At 39.1% G+C, this 25,043-nt stretch overlaps 2 protein-coding genes across 2 annotated transcripts; one reads left to right on the top strand and one right to left on the bottom strand.

Moving 5' to 3' along the window:
* Positions 1-344: 344 nt before the first annotated feature.
* LOC117673031 (vomeronasal type-2 receptor 26-like) lies at positions 345-5,969 on the bottom strand. Its single transcript, XM_034430167.2, has 5 exons — positions 5,746-5,969; positions 4,387-4,678; positions 3,058-3,909; positions 2,155-2,281; positions 345-1,249 (listed from the first exon to the last, which is right to left on the bottom strand). Exons 1-5 carry the CDS (start codon positions 5,967-5,969, stop codon positions 345-347), a joined length of 2,400 nt encoding a protein of 799 aa, XP_034286058.1.
* Positions 5,970-9,747: 3,778 nt separating this feature from the next.
* On the top strand, positions 9,748-18,114 carry LOC117673033 (vomeronasal type-2 receptor 26-like). Its single transcript, XM_087893442.1, has 5 exons — positions 9,748-10,016; positions 11,627-11,918; positions 12,386-13,237; positions 15,285-15,411; positions 17,210-18,114. The coding sequence occupies exons 1-5, from the start codon at positions 9,748-9,750 to the stop codon at positions 18,112-18,114; spliced, it is 2,445 nt and encodes an 814-aa protein (XP_087749568.1).
* Positions 18,115-25,043: the final 6,929 nt, after the last annotated feature.

Here is a 25,043-nt window from a genome sequence, read left to right as displayed (position 1 = left end):
CTTCTGACAAGCAAAGTCAATGGGGCAGCCAGATTCACTTAACAACTGGGTTACTAACCTATCAACTGCAGTGATTAACATCTATGACAAGAACAGTCATAAAATGTGGCAAAACTCACTTAACAAATGTCTCACTTACCAACAGAAATTTTGGGCTCAGTTGTGACAGTAAGTCAAAGGCTATCTGTATTTATAATCTTACTTCAACTTTCCTTTGCTTTACAGACCTTTAGAGGTTGTAGATTACTCACAATTGTTTTTTTAATCACCATCATAACTTGGAATGGTCAGTTTCTGACTAAAGCAGTTGCTAAACAACAACTATATCATTCATAATATACCATTCATTGTTTCTTGCCTTTTAGTAACTCCCTCTTATTGTTCAGGTGAGGTCTCAGAAGAATAATAAAACATTTGGGAAAACAGATGCAGCCCAATAATCCTGCACTGGAAGATAATATGGAAAAGATCTCCACAGCCACCATGTATTTTCCCTTGGTACTCAGATATGTTGGAAAGAACGACAGCCACACACTACAAAAACACAAAAGGCTGAAGAAGATAAATTTGGTCTCATTAAAAGAGTTTGGCAAATTCTGGGATAGAAAAGCCACACTGAAACCAACAACAGCAAGGAAAAGAAGGTAGAGTAAGACACAATAAAACATGAGAGTAGAGCCTTCGTTACATCCCAGGATGATTTCATCTGCCACTAAATTCATATCAGCATCTGGATATGGGGGTGAGGTTATAAGCCATACAGTACAGACAAGGACTTGAATGAGGGAACAAGAAACAACAATGTAATTATCTAATTGTTTGCCCAGCCATCTCTTCATCTTGGATCCTGGCACTGAAGCCATGAATACGATCACCACGATGATGGTTTTGGCCAATATACAAGAAATGGCTACTGAGAAGACAATCCCAAAAGCAGGTTGTTGGAAAAGGCAGGTGACCTTTTCAGGTTGTCCAATGAATAATAAACTGCAAAGGAATGAGAGCACAAGGGAGACGAGGAGAAGGTAGGTGATGTTCCGGTTGTTGGCCTTGACTATGGGAGTGTCCTGGTATTTGATGAATATCCCAAGTACCACAGTGGCAATGCAAGCAAAGACAATTGCTGTAATGGCCAAACTGGTCCCTAATGGATCTTCATAAGACAGGAAAGTTATGTGTTTTGGAAGACACAAGTCATGCTTGTTATTTGGATACTGTCCTTCTGGGCATGGGAAGCAATCATCCATGTCTGAAAAAGAAAATGCTATTATTACTGTGTGGAAGATTCTACATGAATCAAGACAATTAATGATTGTCTATATGACTCAGTCAATTAATATTGACTGAAGAGAGTTTAGCAAAATGGTTAATGCATAATATTTCAATGGGCGTCTGCCTAAGAATTATTTTTATTATTTTATTTATTGAATTGCTACACTGTGCTTCTCACCTAAATGATTCTGGGCAAATTATAGCAACATAATAAAATAAAAATAAGTTGTAAAGCTGTTGGGAAATATTAAGAAATAAATTCTTTAACATAGTGAATGAAAGCAAACTGATGCAAAATTGGATCAATGTAATTTTGCAATTGTTATGATACATCATAAATTTCAGCAGACTAAATTAGGGTTTTGTTTACACCCATTGGTAGGATGAAACTACTTGTATGCAAATAAGAATACATATATGAAAGAGGAAAGAACCAATATCCAAACAAATAATTGGGTGTAGCAGCACATCAACCTTAGTGCTCATAACCAATGCTTTCTCATAGGGTCTTGACCTGGTTTTATCACCATCCATTAGGACAACATCTGTTTTATGGCTTAGAATATAAAGTTCCTTGTTTCTCAAATCCCTGGCAGGATATGAAGAAAAAGAAGAAGAAGAAGAAGAAGAAGAAGAAGAAGAAGAAGAAGAAGAAGAAGAAGAAGAAGAAGAAGAAGAAGAAGAAGAAGAAGAAGAAGAAGAAGAAGAAGAAGAAGAAGAAGACAGAGGAGGAGGAGGAGGTGGTGGCGGTGGAGGGAAGTTTGGTTTTATGTAACTCATCTAAATATTTTTCCCCTTATACAATTAGAACACATTCTCTTGAATACCCTTTCAAACTCATTTGCATGGACCAAGTAATCCTTTAAAGACAATACAATTTACCTTTATGATTTGTAATCCTTCCTTCTGGACATGGAAGGCACTCGTAGCAACAATATGGCTTTCCTTCTATTGTAACCCTACTAGAACCAGGATTACAATTATCATTACAGACAGAAATAGGTCTTTCCTGAAAGAAAGTGAAGAACAAAATGAAGAATAGGTTTGGAGCTATTGGCGTGCTATGATTTTTGTCAATAAGACATACATGCCATGAAGGAATTGCTCTTACTGAAACACAGATACAAAATGGCTGGTTTGTTGTTTTATATGCCTTTTATATGCCTTGCTTGAAGGCATGAGAGTGAGACTTTATGAAACAATGTTAGCTATAATGGTAGGATGTTAAGCAGGACAGGTAAGAGTGTTGAGCCCAGAGGCATCCCATAAATTAAAGTTTGCACGGGCAACCTCCTCCTGGCCACACTGATTGGGACAAGTAACATATTTAATTTAAACCACTGTTTCCAAATCCTAAAGAGTGCATACTGACTATGCTATTTAAGTAGACATGCAAGGAACTACTTTTTAAACATTCAAAATGAGGATTGAACTATCTACAAATCTATTCAAAATATATACTGTACCTGGTTAAATCTCATGGGCCATGTAATGGAACCCTCCTGCATGTTGAATGTTTTGGAAGAGAAAGAATTTGGGTCCACCCATCCAATTTTGACTTTTGTAAATGTGTTATTTGAGTAAGTGACCCAGTTGAAAATATCAAATCCTGCATTGATATGCCCATTGTCATCAAAGGAAATGTTCTCTCCAACACTGTTTTTAAAGAAAGTATTTCTCAAAAATTTATGGAGCTAAATTGGGGAGAAGGAAGAGAGAAAATGAAGTCATCTCTAGTCTGGAAAAAAAAAAAGTAAAACCATTTCACATTTAAATGGAGAGTACCTGCCATGGCTGTTCATGAAGTCCTTTTTGTCTTATCTTTTTCATCCTTACTCTCTGTTTTGACTTGGATGAGGTTACTGAATGCAAAGCATGTGCCATAATGTAAACTGCATTGTAGATGCTATAACTGTGGCCAGACATGCTTGTGTCAAACACAGTCCCAGGCAGAGTCTCCAGCTTTTCCTCCCCAGTGCAGATCTTCTCATGTCTCTCCTCTAGGGTGGAATATGAGAAATCACAATTAAAAGCATCTTTCCAGAAGATCCTGATAAACCCATCCCTATTTTCTGAGAGAGGATTTCTTTCCTTCAGAAATTTGTGGAATCCACTAGGATAGTTTGTGTGAACAGCAAATGATAAAGCCCCATGGAGGAAATTTAGGTCCCAATGTCTGATAAAACCAGGAGATGCAAAATCCATCTGGGCTGTCATAATCCACACTCGACTCTCAAATGATACACCATAAAATTGTGCAAAAACAAACATTGACCTTAAGAAACTAATAGTATGTATTTCACCTTGTATAATAACAGTATTGGCAGTACTACCTGTGACCATATGAGAAGTCTCAGACCATTTGATTCCTCTCTCAGGAATATGACTTGAAAAAGATATTTCGGGTAATTTTTCTAAGAAGTCTACACAGATTCCCTTCTGAGAGTAGATGGGAAGTATATCCTGTACAAATAAATCTGCATTGTCACCATTTGAAGCAAGCACACCAATCCAAGTCCACTTGAAATGCAGGAGTAATTCAAGAATGCCCATATAGTGATGGGTCACATTTGGAAACATCTGGTGGACGAAATCTTTGGTTTGGTCATTTATTACTGGAAAAGAGCCATAACTGATCTTAGGATAGAAATACATAGGAAAAGGTGAGACAGCATGACAATCAGTATTATGATAGATTCAACAGCAAGAGAAGGCATTAGAACAAGGTTTTCTCTCCATTCCTCTCTATGTTACATTTAGCTGAAATTTGTATACTTCTTATTGTAAAAGAATGTAAAATATGCCTTCTCAAAATCTATCTTGAATACTTGAATGGCAAGGAATAATATGGTTTTCAAAGTCCTTCAAAAAAATATTTTGCAGCACATGAGTTCCTGGGATAAGAGTATGGATTGACTTACAGATGAGAAGATATGGAATGACCTCATTTATTACCTTCTGATCCTTCACATTACAAACATAGATTAAACAACCATCAAGTTGTTACAGGAAAAAAAGTCAGAAGCTTTCCATTTTCTAATAGCCAGGCCCAAAATCATACTTAAATTTAAGGAACCTTGTTCTTCCTCATGGTTTTTGACACGTACAACTAACCTGTGGAATTTTATAAGCGCTTAAGATGTTTGTCATGTAGAGACAAACTTGAGAATTAGGTCCCCCAATGACTCCCACAATGTTATTTTGAATATCACATTTGTAGTTGGGGATGAATTTGTCCTTTGTGGATAGAAGTTCCATCGAGGCAAGGTAGGTCCATTTTGCAAAAAAGTGGCTATTTAAAATGTGGAAGCCCAAACTCACATTGGGTAAGAGTTGGGTATTCTCACTGATTTCCTTCACAGCAAATACCAAGGCCAGGATGTGTTGGTAATTCTGAGTCAATACCCTATATATATTAAAAAAAGAGTTTCAGGCTAGGTATTTTTTTTAGATGGTAACCCTCATTCTACCAAAAATAGTGCTGTGAAAATAATACACTTCAAGTCAACTCCATGGAAGTAAGGAGAAATTTCCGAACACTGAGAGCAATCAACCAGTGGAAAGGTTTTCCTTCAGCAGTTGTGGGTGCTCCATTGCTGAAGACTTTCAGAAAGAGAATGGACAACCATTTATCTGAAATAGCTTGAGCAGGAGGGTAGGCTAGAAGAACTCCAAGGTACTTCCAACATTATTATTCTCTGTTCTCTGGTCTACATTTTGGAAATTATGGTAGTTTGACAAACAAAGCTAGATTCCAAAAATATTACAATATAGCAATGTTCAGTTGACAAATTCCAAGCACCAAGAGAAATTCCTTGTATGCCCAATCACACTTGGCCAATAAAGAATTCTATTCTATTCTATTGTACATATCCATATTTAGAGACAGTATGGGGCTCCTGCATCAAAACATGACTCATAGTTTCCTTGATGGCTTTCACTTTTGCAATCTTTTGATATTAGAGGTAGAGCAATCAACCTCATTTACTGTAGAAAACTTATATGATGATGGGAAGTATGGTATTCTTGCATTTCAATTAGACTAAAGATGTTACCTCTTACCTTTCACGGTCCTATCATCTCTCTCATAATCTACAGCTTTTGTATTTTTATGCTTCAATTGAATTCATTGAATTTAATTAGTGTTCCAGCTGACCCTACTAATATGAGAACCAAATAGTTGATCCCCCGCAATGATCCAACTTTGTACTTCTACATACCTATATATGGTTGCATCTCTAAGAATCTTGCAATCCCCTTCAGCAGAGTTCAAGAATTGAAAATCACCAAATGAGGACACAATTGCATAAATGATTGAACACATTTTTTATAATATTCTGTTTCCTTCCTCGTCTCTGTCCCCAAATTATAGATTTAAATATAGATCACATAAATAATTGGAAAATGTTATCTAGGTTAAAGATAACATGCATTTTATTTGCAAATAAACTACTTACTTATTCAACTACTTACACATGGTCATCAAAACTCTCCTCTGAAGGCTGCTTCTGAAAACTCATTGGACTCAAAAAAATGTAGATCTGAGAGAAAATGCCTGCAATGATGAAATCACCTGGCTGGTAATACTTGTGGAGAATAGGAAGAGGTTCACCAACAGGACACTTAGCAATAGAAACCTTACTTGAGGCATGAGGAAGAGTCACAATAACTATGATCAGGGCCATGGATATTACCATTTTGTCTGAGAGATTTCCTGCCTTGTTCCAAATTGTCTGCTCCGTCATTCAAATGTGAATGTTGGAAATCAAAAGGCAACATTCATCTTCTCCAAGAATGTTGCTAGAACTCTGCAACATTGACCAACAATGATCACAGTGGTGTATTTCTACCTGCCTCTACTATCACTTCTGTATGAGACATAAGGCATTAGTATGCATAACTGTTGAATTATCCTATTGTCCATAGGGAATATTTAAAGGCCTGTAAAAATAACATTAATTATGGTTATTTCATAATTGTAGTGGGATGGAGAAATAAATACCATGGAATTGAAATTATGAGATCTAAAATAAGTCCAGATTTTATCATGTTTATGTTTCTCACAACTCATCTGGCATCTTCCCAATCTTATTCATTGAAATAATAAGAGACAGGTCTGTACTGTAATTACCATATGAAGTTAAATCCTAAAAATGATTAATCAATAAAAAGATTTTAAAAGATTTAAAAGTTCCATATCAGGGGTGAAATTCAACAGGTTCTGGAGAAATGTTAGCGGAAATTTTGAGTAGTTCGGAGAACTGGCAAATAACATCTCTGGCTGGCCCCAGAGTGGGGGGGCAATGGAGATTTTGCAATATCCTTTCCCTGGAGTGGGGAGGGAATGGAGATTTTGCAGTATCCTTCCTCTGGAGTGGGGAGGGTATAGAGATTTTGCAGTATCCTTCCTCTGGAGTGGGGTGGGAATGGAGATTTTGCAGTATCCTTCCCCTGCCATGCAAACCCAGCCATGTCATGCTCACCAAGCCACACCCACAGAACCAGTAGTAAAAAAAAATGAATTTCACCACTGTTCCATATGCAAGAAAGAAACACTTATTTATACTAATCTGTCCTTGTATGGTAACATTTAGACTTTGTCAATTCTAGTTTGGGTCAGTTTTCGATTCTGGAATATTTGAAGCTCAGAGGGATATTAGAATCATACTGAAAACATAGCTGTGTCATTGATAACGTTGTCTCACAATCTATGCATTTGTAGTTAAATTCTTTGATGCTCATTCTGTTAAAAAATTTATGCCTTTCAGAAAAGTAGGTGTACTTTTGAATTGCCATTTTTCTCCCTCCATATGCCAGTCATTCCTAAATTGTCCATCAAATCAAGGAAGACGTTGTAATTTATCTTGACATAGAGGCCGGAGAAAAGGAAATAAACAAACAAACAAACAAACACATAAATAAATAAATAAATAAATAAATAAATAAATAAATAAATAAATAAATAAATAAGAAAGAAATGCTTGCAAGTTGACTTGCATCATATAGATTTGTTGAAATTAAAATTATTTTTCATTAGACCAAAACTTTTATACTGAGAATTTATGTCTCCAAAGAGCGAGAAAGTGGCTTAGAGGTGAATATGCTTGCATCCTGTTCAGAAGGTTGTGAGTTTGATCCTAGACAGTGGCAGATGTTTCTCTATCAGGGCACAAAGAAAAAATATCTGCTGCGAACTCTGTGTAAGCATCATCTGGCTAGCTCAGCTCTACTGAGTCACCCCAACACAAAGGGATTTCAAGGCGGCGGGGAAGTCACCCTCACCCAACGAAGCATTTATAATCCCCTGGAGCCAGCCTCGCGTCACCTCCCGGGAAGCCAGCACTAACCAGGAGGGGCACGGGTCCAATAAACATGTGGTCACATTCTGTCCACCCAGAATCCTGTCCACGTCATCGGGGGTCACAGGATCAAACTCATTCCAGATAACATTCTCAAGACCTGCCTCAGTCAACCCCCCTGGAACTACCCAGTCAGAGTCCAGATCTTCCCGAATCTGAGTGATTTTGTCATACAGATATTGAACAAAATCCTCAGCTCTACCCTCCAAGGGGTCCTCCCGTGATTCCTGGTGGAGCCGGGAGTGGGTCACCCTAAACAGAGCGGCCGGGCGATTATCTGATGACTCAATAAGAGCAGCAAAATATGTACATTTTGCTGCTTTTATTGCCACTAGGTAATTCTTAATATGAGATCTTACCAGTGTCCAGTCAGATTCAGAAAGACTGGCCCTCCAACTACTCTCTAGGTGTCTTTTTCGGCGCTTCATCTCCCTCAGCTCCTCAGTGAACCAAGGAGCTAGGTGAGATCGGCGCCGGGTCAGAGGCTGCAAAGGCATGACCTGATCCAGAGCTCCAGTGGCCGCCCTATCCCAGGTGGCCACTAGATCCCTAGTCAAGGTGTGTGCCAGAGCCTCAGGAAATGGCCCAAGCTCCATCTGGAATCTATCAGGTTCCATCAGGCGCCTGGGGTGGAACCATCTTACCGGCTCTGCCTCCCTGAGATGGGGTATAGCGATTCAAAGGTCCAGGCGAAGAGAGAGTGATCCAACCATGACAAGGGCTCGGTGACTATATCCCCTATCTCAAGATCACTCAACCACTATCCAGAGACAAAAATCAGGTCCAGGTAGGGCCATGAATTAACTGGGTCAGGTCCATAGCTGTCATGGAAGCCATGAACTCCCAAGCCACCTCTGATGTCTCACCCACAGATGGCAGGTTGAAATCCCCCATGACCATAAGTCTGGAGGTATCAACCGCCACTGCGGTGATAACGTCGAGGAGCTCGGGCACAGCTGCTGCCACGTGGCAGGGAGCCAGGTACTTGATCAGCAAGCCCATCTGAACCCCATGACCCCACTTCACAAGGAGGGACTCACAGCCGGCCGTCTGAGGAACAGTGGCCTCCCTCGGTCTCAGACCTTCTTTAATAATAACCGCTACTCCCCCGCCCCTGCCCTGTGACCTCGGCCGATGGAATGCAAGGAAACCTGGTGGGCACATTTCCACGAGGGGAACCCCCCCTCCTGGCCCAACCAGGTCTCCGTAATACCCTCCCCCCTCACCAATTAAGTCACAGATGAAGGGGGCTTTATTTACTACGGATCTGGAATTCCACAGCATCAGCCGGAGGGCCGGGCCCTGACGGTCTGTGCAACCTGGGGAATGGGTGGAGCCTTAGGGGCCGGAGTGCACCACCGCTCATAAAGAGCAGGTTTGCACTCCCCTGACTCGATATGGCCCCCTGCTCCCACCATATCTACCCCTCCCACTCATGGTAGTGATGTTCAAAGCACTATCCGGACAAACTCTGACTCCCCCCTCAACCCCGGGATCCCCACCCCCATGCCGTGCTTTCTTGCCAGGCCCGCCCCTCCCCTTAGTGGGCTATCCCCCATGCCCACAACCCGCATTCCAATCAAACCCTCCCCCTCCTTAGAACCTCTTAAAAATTTAACTAAAAATTTGAGTAAAAGACCCTTCAACCCCCTAGTTTTCACATGCCAGTATCCTTCTCCTGCCATGCCCACCAAGCCATGCCCACAGAACCTGTAGTGAAAAATTTTGGATTTCATCCCTTGACTTGTCTCTTGTTATTTCAATGAATAAAATTGGGAAGATGCCAGCTGAGTTGTGAGAAACATAAACATGATGAAATCTGGACTTATTTTAGATCTCATAATTCCAATTCCATGGTATTTATTTCTCCATCCCACTACAATTATGAAATAACCATAATTAATGTTATTTTTACAGGCCTTTAAATATTCCCTATGGACAATAGGATAATTCAACAGTTATCCATACTAATGCTTTATGTCTCATATAGAAGTGATAGTAGAGGCAGGTAGAAATACACCACTGTGATCATTGTTGGTCAATGCTGCAGAGTTCTAGCAACATTCTTGGAGAAGATGAATGTTACCTTTTGATTTCCAACATTCACATTTGAATGATGGGGCAGACAATTTGGAACAAGGCAGGAAATCTCTCAGACAAAGTGGTGTTATTTGTGGTCCTGATCATAGTTATTGTGACTCTTCCTCATGCTTCAAGTAAGGTTTCTATTGCTAAGTGTCCTGTTGGTGAACCTCTTTCTATTCTCCACAAGTATTACCAGCCAGGTGATTTCATCATTGCAGGCATTTTCTCTCAGATCTACATTTTTTTGAGCCCAATCAGTTTTCAGAAGCGGCCTTCAGAGGAAAGTTTTGATGACCTTGTGTAAGTAGTTGAGTAAGTACAGTAGAAGCTCTGGTGACGACCATAATTCATTCCATAACTTTTCTTGCAATATGATTTGGTTGTGAACCAAACTTAACCAAAATTAATACAGCAGCCACACAAGGTCACTGTTGTTTGGCGCTTACAAAAAAAATGGTGTGGAGTGGGAAATTGGCCGTGGCCATTTTTAATCACCACCTGAATATCTGTTCTTGACCAGATTTAAAAATTTTCTGAATTTTTTGGTTGGAACCTGATTTGGTCATTGTCAGAACTATTAGATAGTTCTAATAGAGTTTTAATATTGGTAGCAATAGCTGCCAAGTTCATTAAATTCAATGAATTCAATTGGAGGATAAAAAAAGCTGTAGATTATGGGAGACATGATAGCACCACGAATGGTAAGACACAGTTTTCATCTAACTGAAGTGCAAGGACACCATACTGCCCTTCATTACAGAACCTTTCTACAGTAAATGAGGTTGATTGCTCCAATTATTTTGAAACATTGAAAAAGTGAAAGACCTCAAAGAAACCATGAGGCAGGTTTTCAATCAGGAGCCCCGTACTATCTCTAAATATGATATCTTTTCAATACAGTAGTGGTCAAAACTGTGGAAACCTTTTGCGAAAAGTGTAGGTTTTTCAGGTTTGATGGCTAATAACACCACTTTTTTTTTCTTCTGAGTTTCAAGATAATCATATTCAACTACTGGAATGGCCTGGGAATAGCCAGACCTTAACCCAACTGAAAATCTATGGAGCCGACTAAAGAAACATGTTAGTCAGAAGCGACCCACCAATAAAACCCAGTTAATAGAAGCAGTCATTCAATCTTGGTTTCACATTATAACAGCTGCAGAACTAAAAGACTTGGTTCACTCCATGGGAAGACATTGTAAGGCTGTAATTCATGCTAAAGGTTACCCATCTATGTATTAACTGACGTGATAATTTTTGTATATATCGTTTTCTCTATGGTGATAATTTTTGTATAGCTCATTTTTTTCTACGTGTTTCACTTTTCTTCTTTATACTGTAACTGCTATTTTAATAGCAAATCCTTCATAAAAGTTATTGCATTACATTCTTGATTCAATTATCTTTCCATTGATATATAATTTTATGGTACTACTCAAAAAAAAAGTGGTGTTATTAACTAATTTTTGAAAATACACTTTTCCCAAAAGGTTTCCACAATTTTGGCCACTGTTGTCTTTTATATACAACTGAACATTGGTATTTAAGAACAAAATATTTTTGGAATCTAGCTCTGTGTGTCAAAATATCATAATTTCTAAAAACTAGAACATAGAATAATAAAGTTGGAAGTATCTTTGAGATCTTCTTGTCCAACCCCCATTTCAAGCTGTTTCAGATAAGTGATTGTCTTTCTGAAAGCCTTCAGTGATGGAGCACCCACAATTTCAGAAGGCAAGTCATTCCATTGGTTGATTGCTCAAACTGTTAGGAGTTTTCTACTTAGTTCCATGAAGTTGACTTGAAGTGCCTTATTTTTAGTAGGTCAATTTTCATAGTGCTGTGTCTAGGTAGAATGAGTGTTACCATATAGAAAAAAACCCTAGCCTGAAGCTCTTTCTTTGATATAGGCTATTCATTCAGAATTACCAGCACATCCTGGCCTTGGTATTTGCTGTGAAGGAAATCAGTGAGAATACCCAACTCTTACCCAATGTGAGTTTAGGCTTCCACATTTTAAATAGCCACTTTTTTGCAAAATGGACCTACCTTGCCTCAATGGAACTTCTATCCACAAAGGACAAATTCATCCCCAACTACAAATGTGATATTCAAAATAACATTGTGGGAGTCATTGGGGGACCTAATTCTCAAGTTTGCCTCCACATGACAAACATCTTAAGTGCTTATAAAATTCCACAGGTGAGTTGTATGCATTGAAATACCATGAGGAAGAACAAGATTCCTTAAACTTAAGTATAATTTTGGGCTTGACTATTAGAAAATGGAAAGTTTCTGACTTTTTTTTTCTTGTAACGATTTGATGGTTGTTTAATCTATCATCAGAAGGTAATAAATGAGGTCATTCCATATCTTCTCATCTGTAAGTCAATCCATACTCTTATCCCAGGAACTCATGTGCTGCAAAATATTTTTTTAAGGACTTTGAAAACCATATTATTCCTTGCCATTCTAGTATTCAAAATAGATTTTTGGGAAAGGCATATTTTACTCTCTTTTACAATAAGAAATAGACTAAACTCAGCTAAATGTAACATAGAGAGGAATGGAGAGAAAACCTTTTTTCCAATGCCTTATCTTTCAGTAGAATCTATCACAAGACTGATTGTAACGATGCCTCACCTTTTCCCATGTATTTCTATCCTAAGATCATTTATGGATCTTCTCCAGTAGTAAATGAGAAAACCAAAGATTTCTTCCACCAGATGTTTCCAAATGTGACCCATCACTATATGGGCATTCTTGAATTACTCCTGCATTTCAAGTGGACCTGGATTGGTGTGATTGCTTCAAATGATGACAATGGAGATTTATTTGTACAGAATATACTTCCCATCTACTCTCAGAAGGGAATCTGTGTAGACTTCTTAGAAAAAATACCCCAAATATCTTTTTCAAGTCATGTTGCTGAAACATCAATGGAATGGTTTGGGACTTCACGTATGGTCACAGGAAGTACTGCCAATACTGTTATTATACAAGGTGAAATACATACTATTAGTATCTTAAGGTTAATGTTCGTTTTTGCAAAATTTTATGGTGTATCATTTGAAAGTCGAGTGTGGATTATGACAGCACAGATGGATTTTGCATCTCCTGGTTTTATCAGACATTGGGACCTACATTTCCTCCATGGGGCTCTATCATTTGCTGTTCACACAAACTATCCTACAGGATTCCAGAAATTTCTGAAGGAAAGAAACCCTCTCTCAGAAAATAGGGATGGGTTTATCAGGATCTTCTGGAAAGATGCTTTTAATTGTGATTTCTCAAACTCCACCGTAGAGGAGAGACATGAGAAGATCTGCACTGGGGAGGAAAAGCTGGAGACTCTGCCTGGGACCGTGTTTGACACAAGCATGTCTGGCCACAGTTACAGCATCTACAATGCAGTTTACATTATGGCACATGCTTTGCATGCAGTAACTTCATCCAAGTCAAAACAGAGAGCAAAGATAAAAGAGATAAGGCAAAAAGGACTACATGAACAGCCATGGCAGGTACCATCCATACAAATGTGAAATGATTTTACTTTTTTTTTTTTTTGACTGGACATGACTTCATTGTCTCTCTACCTTGTCCCCAATTTAGCTCCATAAATTTTTGAGAAATACTTTATTTAAAAACAGTGTTGGAGAAAATATTTCCTTTGATGACAATGGGCATATTAATGGAGGATTTGATATCTTCAACTGGGTCACTTACTCAAATAACACATTTACAAAAGTCAAAGTTGGATGGGTGGACCCAAATTCTTTCTCTTCCAAAACATTCAACATGCAGGAGGGTTCCATTACATGGCCCACAAGATTTAACCAGGTACAGTATATATTTTGTGTAGAGACTAGTATGCATCTTTGGACATTTTACTGATGTAGCCGCAGTGGCCAGGAGGGTTTACAAAAGTTCATCTTGTGCATCAGTTGTGCCTATCCATAACTGGTAAATCCTTCAGATGGTTATTCTTGCCCATATTAGCTCAAAACTTAACTACAGAAATGTGCTGAATACGTATTTTATTTATTTTTTAATTTATTTTTCTTATACTTATATGCCGCCCTTCTCCCAAAGGACTCGGGGCGGCTCACAGAAATTAAAATGATAAAAACAATAAAAATAGCTACTAAAATAATCAATTAAAATCTCCCAATTAAAAATCACCCATCAGATCAGCAAATTTGTTGGAATAGCCATGTCTTCAGGTCACAGCGGAAAGAGCAGAGGTTGGGGGCCATCCGGAGCCCCTTAGTAACCCATTCCAGAGGGTTGGTGCACCCACAGAGGACGCCCTCATCCTGGGCGCCACCAGCCAACATTGTCTGGCCGATGGCACCTGGAGGAGGGCAGTCTTATGTGAGTGCACAGGGCGGTGGGAGGCAGGCAGAAAGTGGTCCTGCAAGTACCCCAGGCCCATGCCATGTAGGGCTTCATAGGTAAGTACCAGTACTTTGAAGCGGATCTGAAGGACCACTGGTAACCAGTGCAGCTTGTGCAGGAGAGGTGTAACACGGGAGTAACAGGAAGCTCCCATAACAACCTGCGCGGCCACATTCTGGACCAGCTGGAGCCTCCGGGTACACCCCAAGGGCAGCCCCATGTAGAGGGCATTGCAATAGTCCAAACGAGAGATAACAAGAGCTTGGGTGACTCTATAGGGGGCATCCCTGTCTAGGAAAGGGCGTAACTGGCACACCAGGCGAACCTGTGCAAAAGCCCCCCTGGTCACGGCCGTCAGATGGTCCACTAAGGACAGCCATGAATCCAGGAGGACGCCTAGAATGTGAACCTTTTCAGAGGGAATAAGCAACTCCCTCCCATCAAGAGTGATGGGGCCACTAGACCATGAGATGCTGGCAACCACAGCCTCAACCTCTTGGAGGGGTTGAGTCTGAGCCTGTTCCTACCCATCCAGACCCGTACCACCTCCAGGCACTTAATCATCACAGAAAGGGCATCTCTGGGTTGGTCTGGGGTGGAGATGTAAAGCTGGGTATCATCAGCATACTGATGATACCTCACCCCCAGCAGCTTCATATAGATGTTAAAGAGCAAGGGGGAGAGAACCAACCCCTGAGGCACCCCACAAGTGAGGGGCTTCGGGGAGGATCTCTGTCCCCCCACCCAGACAAACTGTGTAGACCCGAGAGGTAGGAGGAGAACCACTGCAAAACAGTACCCCCCACCCCCCACCCCCCAAGTCATAGCAGTAGGATACCATGGTCAATGGTATCAAAAGCCGCTGAGAGGTCAAGTAGGACTAGGATGGAGGAATAACCCCCATTCCGGGCCCGCCAGAGATCATTCACCAGAGCGACCAATGTAGCTTGAAGAATTGATGGTATATCATTTTCATATATTTGAAGATGTATAAGAGCAACTAAGATGGTTAAAGGCCTGGAGACTAAAACATATGAACAATGGTTGCAGGATTTGGGTTTGGCTAGTCTAGAGCAATTCCTTCATGGCATGTATGTCTTATTGACAAAAAACAATCAATCATAGCATGCAAATAGCTCCAAACCAATTCTGTTCTTCTTTTTCATTCAGGAAAGACCTCTTTCTGTGTGTAATGATAATTGCAATCCTGGTTCTAGTAGGGCCAAAATAGAAGGAAAGCCATATTGTTGCTACGAGTGCCTTCCATGTCCAGAAGGAAGGATTACAAATCATAAAAGTAAGTTGTATTGTCTTTAAAGGAATAATTGGTCCATGCATATGAGGGTGGAAGGGTATTCAAGAGAAACTGTTCTAATTGTATAAGGGGAAAAAATGTTTAGATGAGTGAAATAAAACAAAACTTCCTGTCTTATTCCTTAATATCCTCCCAGGAATTTGAGAAACAAGGAACTTTGTACTCTAAGCCACAAAATAGATATTGGCCAAATAGACAGTGATAAAACAAAGTCAAGACCCTATGAGAAAGCACAGGCTATGAACGTGTTGGTGAAGCTATGGCACGTGTGCCACAGGTGGCACACAGAGCCATATCTGTGGGCACGCGAGCATTGCCCTAGCTCAGCTTCAGAGCGCATGTGCAGGTTGGCCAGCTATTTTTCGGGCCTTCCAGGCCCACTGTAAGTTGGGAAATGGGCTGTTTCCGGCCTCTGGAGGGCCTCCGCGGGGGTTGGGGAAGGCCATTTTTGCCCTCCCCAGGCCAAGAAAGCCTCGGGAGCCTCGGGAGGGCAAACAACGGGCCTACTGGGCCCACTGTGCCATTGCATACCAAAAGCGGGGTGAGTGTTGGGGGGTTGCATTGAATTATGGGTGTGGGCATGTGTGCACACAACCCCCCTGCCCTCCCCCTGCTTTTGGCACGCAACATCAAAAAGGTTAGCCATCCCTGGGCTATGAGAATTAAGGTTGATGTGTTTTTACACTCAATCAAATTATTTGTTTGGATATTGGCTCTTTCCAATGATATATATGTATTCTTATCTGCATACTTCTACTTTCCCCATATCTATGGGTGTAAACACAACCCTAATTTAATCTGCTGAAATTTATGATGTATTATGACAATTGCAAAATTACATTGATCCAATTTTGCATCACTTTGACTATTCAGATTAATCAGAAAGGGAAAAAAGTAAAGGTCAATTTGAATTCAGTCAATTCTATGCACTTTCAATCACTATGTTAAAGAATTTCCCAATAGCTTTACAACTTTAGCCAATTTAAAGTCAATAACTTTTAATATATATATATATATATATTACAAACTATTCTAAAAATATGAGTTCCAGATATATTAGTAAAGAAAGAAGCATACATCCTGCGAGCTCCAGAATTTAAGATTTTAAAATTTTAAAATAATTAAAATTTTATTTAACTAAGCTTTCGTCAGCCATCTGCTGACATCATCAGAGTATTAAACTACCATTACAGACATCTCTGGACAAGGCAGCAAATTGCAATGGCTGACAGACTAACATCATCCCCCACTGATAAGCAAGCTAGGAGGGAGGAAACAGTAGGAATTAAGCCTCCATCATCCAGCATAACGACAGCAAAAACAACACAGCTGATTACAAGTGGGAGACAGCTGGAAGGGCCTATTACATGCGCAAGGGCCAAATTGATTAATGGCATATAAAGGCAGAGATGTCTGTAATGGTAGTTTAATACTCTGACGATGTCAGCAGATGGCTGATGAAAGTTTAGTTAAATAAAATTTTAATTATTTTTAAATTTTTAAATCTTAAGTTCCGGAGCTCGCAGGATGTTTGCTCCTTTCTTTACATATATAACATTATATTTTATTTTATTATGTTGTAATTTGCCCAGAATCATTTAGGTGAGATGGATAGTGTAGAAATTCAATAAATAAAATAATAAAAATAATTCTTAGAGAGCCTCCCATTAAAGCATTAAGCATTAACCATTTTGCTAAACGTCTCTCTTCAGTCGATATTAATCATGCCTTGATTCATGTAGAATCTTCCACACTGCAACAATAGCATTTTCTTTTGCAGACATGGATGATTGTTTATCATGCCCAGAAGGACAGTATCCAAATAACAAGCATGACTTGTGCCTTCCAAAACACATAACTTTCCTGTCTTATGAAGACCCATTAGGGACCAGTTTGGCCATTACAGCAATTGTCTTTGCTTGCATTGCTACTGTGGTACTTGGGATCTTCATCAAATACCAGGACACTCCCATAGTCAAGGCCAACAACCGGAACATCACCTACCTTCTCCTCGTCTCCCTTGTGCTCTCATTCCTTTGCAGTTTATTATTCATTGGACAACCTGAAAAGGTCACCTGCCTTTTCCAACAACCTGCTTTTGGGATTGTCTTCTCAGTAGCCATTTCTTGTATATTGGCCAAAACCATCATCGTGGTGATCGTTTTCATGGCTTCAATGCCAGGATCCAAGATGAAGAGATGGCTGGGCAAACAATTAGATAATTACATTGTTGTTTCTTGTTCCCTCATTCAAGTCCTTGTCTGTACTGTATGGCTTATAACCTCACCCCCATATCCAGATGCTGATATGAATTTAGTGGCAGATAAAATCATTCTGGGATGTAATGAAGGCTCTACTCTCATGTTTTATTGTGTCTTACTCTACCTTCTTTTCCTTGCTATTGTTGGTTTCAGTGTGGCTTTTCTATCCCGGCATTTACCAAACAGTTTTAATGAGACCAAGTTTATCTTCTTCAGCCTCTTGTGTTTTTGTAGTGTCTGGATGTCCTTTTTTCCAACATATCTGAGTACCAAGGGAAAATACATGGTGGCTGTGGAGATCTTTTCCATATTATCTTCTAGTGCGGGGTTATTGGGTTGCATCTGTTTCCCAAAATGTTTTATTCTTCTTCTGAGGCCTGATCTGAACAATAAGAGGCAGTTACTGAAAGGCAAGAAACAATGAATGGTATATTATTTATTTATTTATTTATTTATTTATTTATTTATTTATTTATTTATTTATTTATTTTATTTGATTTCTATACTGCCCTACTCCCGAAGGACTCAGGGCGGTGCACAGCCAAACAATAAAATACATACATACAAAATTTAAAAGTAGAATTAAAATCAAATTAAATAGTTTTGGCCCAAACAAATTTAAAACCCCAATCAATTTAAAACCAATTTTAAAATTTGAATATATAAAATACTAAAAAATATTAAAAATTTAAAAATCTTTTATAAAAGAGGGAGCAAATTAGGCCAGGCCCGCCTGGTGAAATAAAAAGGTCTTTAAGGCGCGGCGGAAGGTGCGCAGATCCGGGATCTTCTGTATCTCCGGGGGGAGCTGGTTCCAGATAGTAGGTGCCCCCACAGAGAAGGCTCTCCCCCTGGGGGGCCACCAGTCAGCATTGTTTGGCCGACGGCACCCGGAGGAGCCCCCCTCTGTGGGAGCGTACTGGCCGGTGGGAGGCTATTGGTGGTAGTAGGCGGTCCCGCAAGTACCCAGGTCCTGAGCAGTGGATGAATGATATACCCATATTTTTCACAATTTAAGACACTCTGGAGTATAAAAAGCATATTCGTTTTTGGGGAGGAAAAGAAGAAAAAAAATTCTGCCTCTGCCTACCAGCATCCATCAGTATTCATCTGGATAGCATCCTTGCAGCAAACAGCAAAAAGCCTGGTCAGCTTCAGCATGTTATTGCAGCCTGATTCAGCCTGAGCAGCTGATTGGCAGTTGGATTGGCCTCCCAGAATACCATCAATAAGATGTTCCAGGCTAAGAGGAGGTTTTGGTTTACCGGACTGAGAATTATATTACCAAGCTAGTAATTTGATATGGATTAAAGAATGGATATTGTTAAGAAATATTAGATTGTTGACTTTAGAAGGACATGACTTGCTGCTGGGTTGGCATGCTTTCTTATGGTACAAGAGTACAAAAACACAGGGGTATTTTAGAAGACATGTTATACGAGAGTCTTTGTTATCAAATAGGGAGAAGATTAAAAGACATCATTATTTAAAAATTCCAATCTGGTTATCCACCATTGAAGCATTCTCATATTCAATAACATTTAGAAAGGAACATATTGTTAGATATAGTGAATTATTGAATGAAAAGGGTGAACTTAAATCGAAGCAAGAATTAGAAGAACAAGAGATAAAAATGGATTGGTTTTCATATATGCAAATACAGTCTAGATATGATAAAGATAAAGATAAAGACAGAGGGTTTTTACAATAACTTGACTAATTTAGATAAAATTTTAACAGGTTCTGATGACTATCTAATTAAAAAATTGTATGGTTATTTATTAGAAGGAAAATTGGAAGAACAAGTTAAAGAAACAATGATTGCATGGGGGAAAAATTTTGGTCATGGGATTGATTTAGAAAAATGGCAAAAATTGTGGTTGCAAAATTATAAAATGACAATGTCAACAGCATATAAGGAGAATTTGTATAAGATGTTTTACAGGTGGCATTTACCCCCGATGAGAATAGCCAGAATGTTCAAGAACAAATCAGAGAAATGTTGGAAATATCATCAGACTCCAGGCTCATATTACCATATGTGGTGGACATGTGTAGAAGCTAAAAGATATTGGACTAAAATCCACACATGGTTGGAAAAAATGACGAAGAAACACATTGACTTTTAACCTGAGATATTTTTATTAGGGATTTTACCAGAAACATATAATAAAGAACTGAGATATTTAATAGTGAATGTTTTAACAGCGGCTAGAATTGTATTTGGTAAAAATTGGAAAAAGGAGAAAATACCTACTGAAGATGAAGTTATTAAGAAAGTTATGGAATGTGCTGAAATAAGTAAACTGATATTTGAAATTAAAGAACAGGAAGATAAACAATATTATATGATATGGGATTTATTTTATCAATGGCTAGATAATAAAGCATGGAAATGAAGTATGAAATATGAAATAAATGCAATAATAAAATATATGAAGCGGTTTTTTATGGGAGACAAGCCATTGTTAAATAATTGTTAAATGAGAATAATACCATAAAGGGATATAATAAATTGTCAAATAAGAGAAATTAAATAACCTGTTAATTTTGGATATGGGATTAAGCACAAAAGAATTGTAACCGATCGACACACTATCTATAATTGTAAGGGATGATGGTTGTTTTATGTTTTGTTTTGTTTAAAAATAAAAAAAAAAATTCAAAAAAAAAAAAGATGCTCCAGGCTGCAGGGATTACCACAGCCCAATGCCGCCTCCACACATCGCATTTTCGGCCTCTCCATGCCTTCTTTTAGACCTGTTCCAGGTTGCAGGGTTTACCACAGCCCATTGCCACCTCCGCACATCGCATTTTTGGCCTCTCCATGCCTTCTTTTCCAGGCTGCGGGGATTACCACAGCACATCGCCACCGATTGCCACCTCCACACCCTGTTTTTCAGCCTCTGCGCATTGCATTTTTGGCCTGAAAATGGTCGAAGGGTGGGGACCGGCAGGTGGGCGAGGTTTTGGCAACATTCAGTGTATAAGACTCAACACAACTTTCACCCACTTTTTTGGGGGGGAGTCCATCTTATACTCCAAAAAGCTGCCTTAGTCAGCAACTGACCATTCCTAGTTATGATGGTGATAAAAAAATAATTGTGAGTAATCTACAACCTCTGCAGGTCTGTAAAGCTAAGGAAAGCTGAAGTAAGATCATAACTACAGGTGATTCTTGACTTACTACCACAACTGAGCCTAAAATTTCTATTGGTAAGTGAGACATTTGTTAAATGAGTTTTGCCCCATTTTAAGACTTTACTTTCCTTAGTTGTTAAGTAAATCACTTCTGTTGATAATTTAGTAACCCGGTTGTTAAGTGAATCTGGCTTCCCCATTGACTTTGCTTGTCAGAAGGTCGCAAAAGAAGATCACACGATCTTGGGGCACAGCAACTGTCCTAAATATGAACTAATTGCCAAGCATCTGAATTTTGATCACATGATCATGAGGATGCTACAAAGATTGTAACTGTGAAAAAAGGTCATAAGTCACATTTTTCAATGCCGTTGTAACTTTGAATGGTCCCTAAACAAACTGTTGTAAGTCGAGGACTACCTCTAATAGTCATGCTTTCAATTCAATGCTACACTTAACAGTCAAATTGATGATGATTTTATCCATTAAGTTGAATCTGACTCTTGGTGATTCTATGGGTCTTCCCACATCTTCTGATTTTGCACTATTTCTTTGTTTTCTATGCTCTGGCTGGTGTCAGCTTTGATAGTGTTCAGAAATCATTTTCCTTGATGGCCTGGTTTCGTTTTATCACTAACTCTTCCAAACACAATTGCTTTGTACAGTGAACAGTCAAATTATTGGTCCTAATTGTGGTCACTAAATGAGGACTACCTATACTGATATATTCACTGAAGTCCACTCAATAATTGGAAGTGGTTCAGAATATAGCAGTGTAGATAGTGATGGGTCTACTACATTATGCCCACATGTCTCAATATTTAAAAACTTGCTTTCCAATTGGCTTCCAAGTGCAATTCAACATGTTGATTTTACCTATAAAGTCCTCTAATTTATAGGGTCTGATTTATAATTTATAAGCCATCTGTAGTACTTTCTGCCTATCTAGTAAGATCAAGCAGAATTGGTTTGAGTCTGGTTTCCTTGGTCAAACATGGCCATTGATTGGAATGTATATAAGGATCTCATCCTGATGTTAGCCCACAAATCATTAAAAACACAGTTTTCCAAGGCCTTATAGTCAGTGGTGGGTTGCTATCAGTTGATCCCGGATTGGGCGAACCGGTAGCGGTGGTGGTGGTAGGCTCTCTGCTCACCCGCCCGGACGTCTCTGTCCCATGTGCAGAAGCTTCTGTGTGCGCGCAGAAGCGTTGCGAGCACATAATAACCCGCGAGTGAACCGGTAGCAAATAAAATTGAAACCCACTTCTGCTTATGGTAGGTTGGCATTAAACAATTGTTTCCTCTTCCTTCATGATATATGTATCCTTTGTTATGGGTGTACATTATTTCTTCTGTTTGTTTTTATTAGTTATTATTAAATAAATAATTATTATTTATTTTTATCTATTTTCATTAATTGATATTACCATTTTTACAATATTATTGAAAATTTTCTCAGAAAGAAAAATAAAGTAATATACAAAATGGAATTTAAAAAGGGGAAAAAGAAAGTAAAGGGTCTTATTTTTTTTATTTAAGCACATATAGCCAGGGAAAGCTACAATGCTTTTCACCAGTAGTTCTGGCAGTCTAAGATTTGCCAGTTCACTTTGTTCATGCATGTGTGTTATCTAGGGCAAACCACAGGGGTGAACTAGAACCAGATGGTGGAGTGAGCTCCTATCATTTGCCCCTAGTCCTGCACACATAGCAGTTCAAAGCAACCTAAAAATGCAAGTAGATCAATAGATACCACTCTGGTGGGAAAAGATAGCAGCATTTTGTTTGGAAGCAGGAGCCAGCACCGAACCTGCTCGGATGCAAGATGAGATTGGAGGAAGGATGACCATATGACCTGACATTCTCTGAACACTGCAAGTCAGCTCGTGCAAAGCTAGTTAACCCTTTTGCTGTTCTAAGATTTACTTCTTCTGAGAGATGACAAGCAACATTTTCTTACTTGTGAATAGGATAGGATAGGATAGGATAGGATAGGATAGGAGAGGAGAGGAGAGGAGAGGAGAGGAGAGGAGAGGAGAGGAGAGGAGAGGAGAGGAGAGAAAATGGAATGGAACGGAATGGAACAGAACAGAACAGAACCAAACAGAACAGAACAGAACAGAACAGAACAGAACAGAACAGAATAGAATAGAATGGAATGGAATGGAATGGAATGGAAAATATGGAGTGGAGTGGAGTGGAGTGGAACGGGACGGAACGGAACGGAACAGAACGGAATGGAACAGAACAGAATAGAGCAGAACAGAGCAGAACAGAGCTGGAAGGGACCTTGGAGGTCTTAGAATAACAGAGATGGAAGGGACCTTGGAGGTCTTCTAGTCCAACCCCCTGCTTAGGCAGAAAACCCTACACCACTTCAGAAAAATGGTTATCCAATCTCTTCTTAAAAACTTTCACTGTTGGAGCATTTTCAAATTCTGGAGGCAAGTTGTTCCATTGATTAATTGCCTTCTAATGCAGCCCCCTGCTCAAACAGGAGAACCTGTACCATTTTAGATAAATGACTAAATCTAGTCTCTTCATTAAAACTTTCAGAGATGGAGCATCCACGATTCCTGAAGGCAAGCTGTTCCACTGGTTAATTGTCCTCACTGTTGGGAAGTTTCTCTTTAATCCCCCAGGTTGCTTCTCTCTTTGATTAGTTTCCAACCATGGAGCCTGCTATTCTAAATTGGTGATTATCTCAAATGTAATAATAACAAATATAATGACAATAATAACATTGATTGTCAAGAGGCACACTTCAAGTGGATTGAGGACTGTCAATAGCCTTTGTAAAGTTCCCATTTGCAGTTAAAGTAAACCTACAGTTTTTATCTTAAAAGTCTGAACTTTCCATCCTTTTGACACAAACACACAAGAACAAACTCCAAATAGTTCTTTAGGTCTTTAGCTAAGAATCTAGAAGGACAAGAAAATGTAGAGATAAGTGATACAAGTCTCAGAATGAATTGGTTCCTTCTATATGGTGTCCCCATAGCATTCCTATCAATGCTTTGGTCACAAGTAATATGTACCATTGCTCATAGTAAATGCAGCACCTCGGATCCTCTGCCTATCCTTCACAAACAATATCAGTCAGGGAACATCAACATTGGTGGCATCATTTCTCAGCTCTACCTGTTTCAAATGATGATGGACTTCAAGACACCTCCTTCTAGTGACCTCTTTGAGGATAGTATGTAAGTATTCAGAGAGAGATGACCAGAGGGATATCTTTAAAATAGCCTGAATTTGAGTGAGTGTTAAGAGCATTGTTTGAATGTTTATAGATGCCAAGATATAGAGTGTGTCATTTGGTCTTGCAGCATCTGTAGAGCAAAAAAAAAAAAAAAAAAAATGCTGGTTATTTGTGCAATATATTCATATGTTTACTGCCTTTACATGCACATAAAGATTTTATGGTATTTACACTTTCTATTTTCTATTTACACTTTCAACATATTTGTTGCATTTACCTGTTTCATTAATCTGGTGTCACCAAATGCCAAAGAAAGAATTTTAGTGAATGGATATTTAGTTTTGTCCAACTGTCTCTCTGCTTTCCCAAAATGTCAGCATTGGTAGATTCGGCCTGTAGAAATCAGATTTTTTTCTTTGGAGATACTGTACCATATACTTAATTTAATTATATTATTGTTCAACCATAAATATTCAATTAGTGCTCCCTCTGTACAACACAAAAGCTGTATGAAGGGAGCTGGAGCCAAGGTTCCCTCCCTAGTATCATTCAGTTTTAGTAACCACATTACAAAAAAGATCTTGAGACTTTGGGAAAAAATGCAAAGAAGAGTCACTAAGACGTGGACGGGGTTAATTTATTTTCCAAAGCTCCAGAAGGCAACAGAAGAAACAATGGATGGAAACTAAACCAAGGAGAGAATCAACCTGGAATTAAAGAGAAACTTTCTAACAGTGAGAACAATTAACCAGTGGAACAGTTTGCCTTCAGAAGTTGTAGGTGCTTCATCACTGGAGGTTTTTAAGAGAAGATTAGACAGCCACCTATCTGAAGTGGTATAGGGCCTCCTGTTTCAGTACAGGGGTTGGGCTAGAAGACCTCTAAAGTTTCTTCCAGCTCTATTCTGATTGATACTAACATCTTTTGATGAACATCATAATCTGATCTAGCATGGAACAGTATCTTAGTCTTACCATGTAAACCTTTCCAGAGAAAAGATGGAATTG

This window comes from Pantherophis guttatus, chromosome 4 (assembly GCF_059756535.1).
Source record: "Pantherophis guttatus breed Tessera chromosome 4, ASM5975653v1, whole genome shotgun sequence".
In the NCBI taxonomy this organism is placed as follows: Eukaryota; Metazoa; Chordata; class Lepidosauria; order Squamata; family Colubridae; genus Pantherophis; species Pantherophis guttatus.
This window is presented reverse-complemented; position numbering and strand designations above follow the sequence as displayed.

Excerpts from the sequence above, each read along its gene's own strand:
- LOC117673033 (XM_087893442.1), top strand. The coding sequence starts at position 9,748 with ATGGGGCAGACAATTTGGAACAAGGCAGGAAATCTCTCAGACAAAGTG. Across the intron at positions 10,017-11,626 it reads GAAAGTTTTGATGACCTTGT|GCTATTCATTCAGAATTACC; the intron begins GTAAGTAGTTGA and ends TCTTTGATATAG. Across the intron at positions 13,238-15,284 it reads TACATGAACAGCCATGGCAG|GAAAGACCTCTTTCTGTGTG; the intron begins GTACCATCCATA and ends TTTTTCATTCAG.
- LOC117673031 (XM_034430167.2), bottom strand. The coding sequence starts at position 5,969 with ATGGTAATATCCATGGCCCTGATCATAGTTATTGTGACTCTTCCTCAT. Across the intron at positions 3,910-4,386 it reads GCGCTTATAAAATTCCACAG|ATCAGTTATGGCTCTTTTCC; the intron begins GTTAGTTGTACG and ends TTCTATCCTAAG. Across the intron at positions 2,282-3,057 it reads TTCATGAACAGCCATGGCAG|GAAAGACCTATTTCTGTCTG; the intron begins GTACTCTCCATT and ends ACTTTCTTTCAG.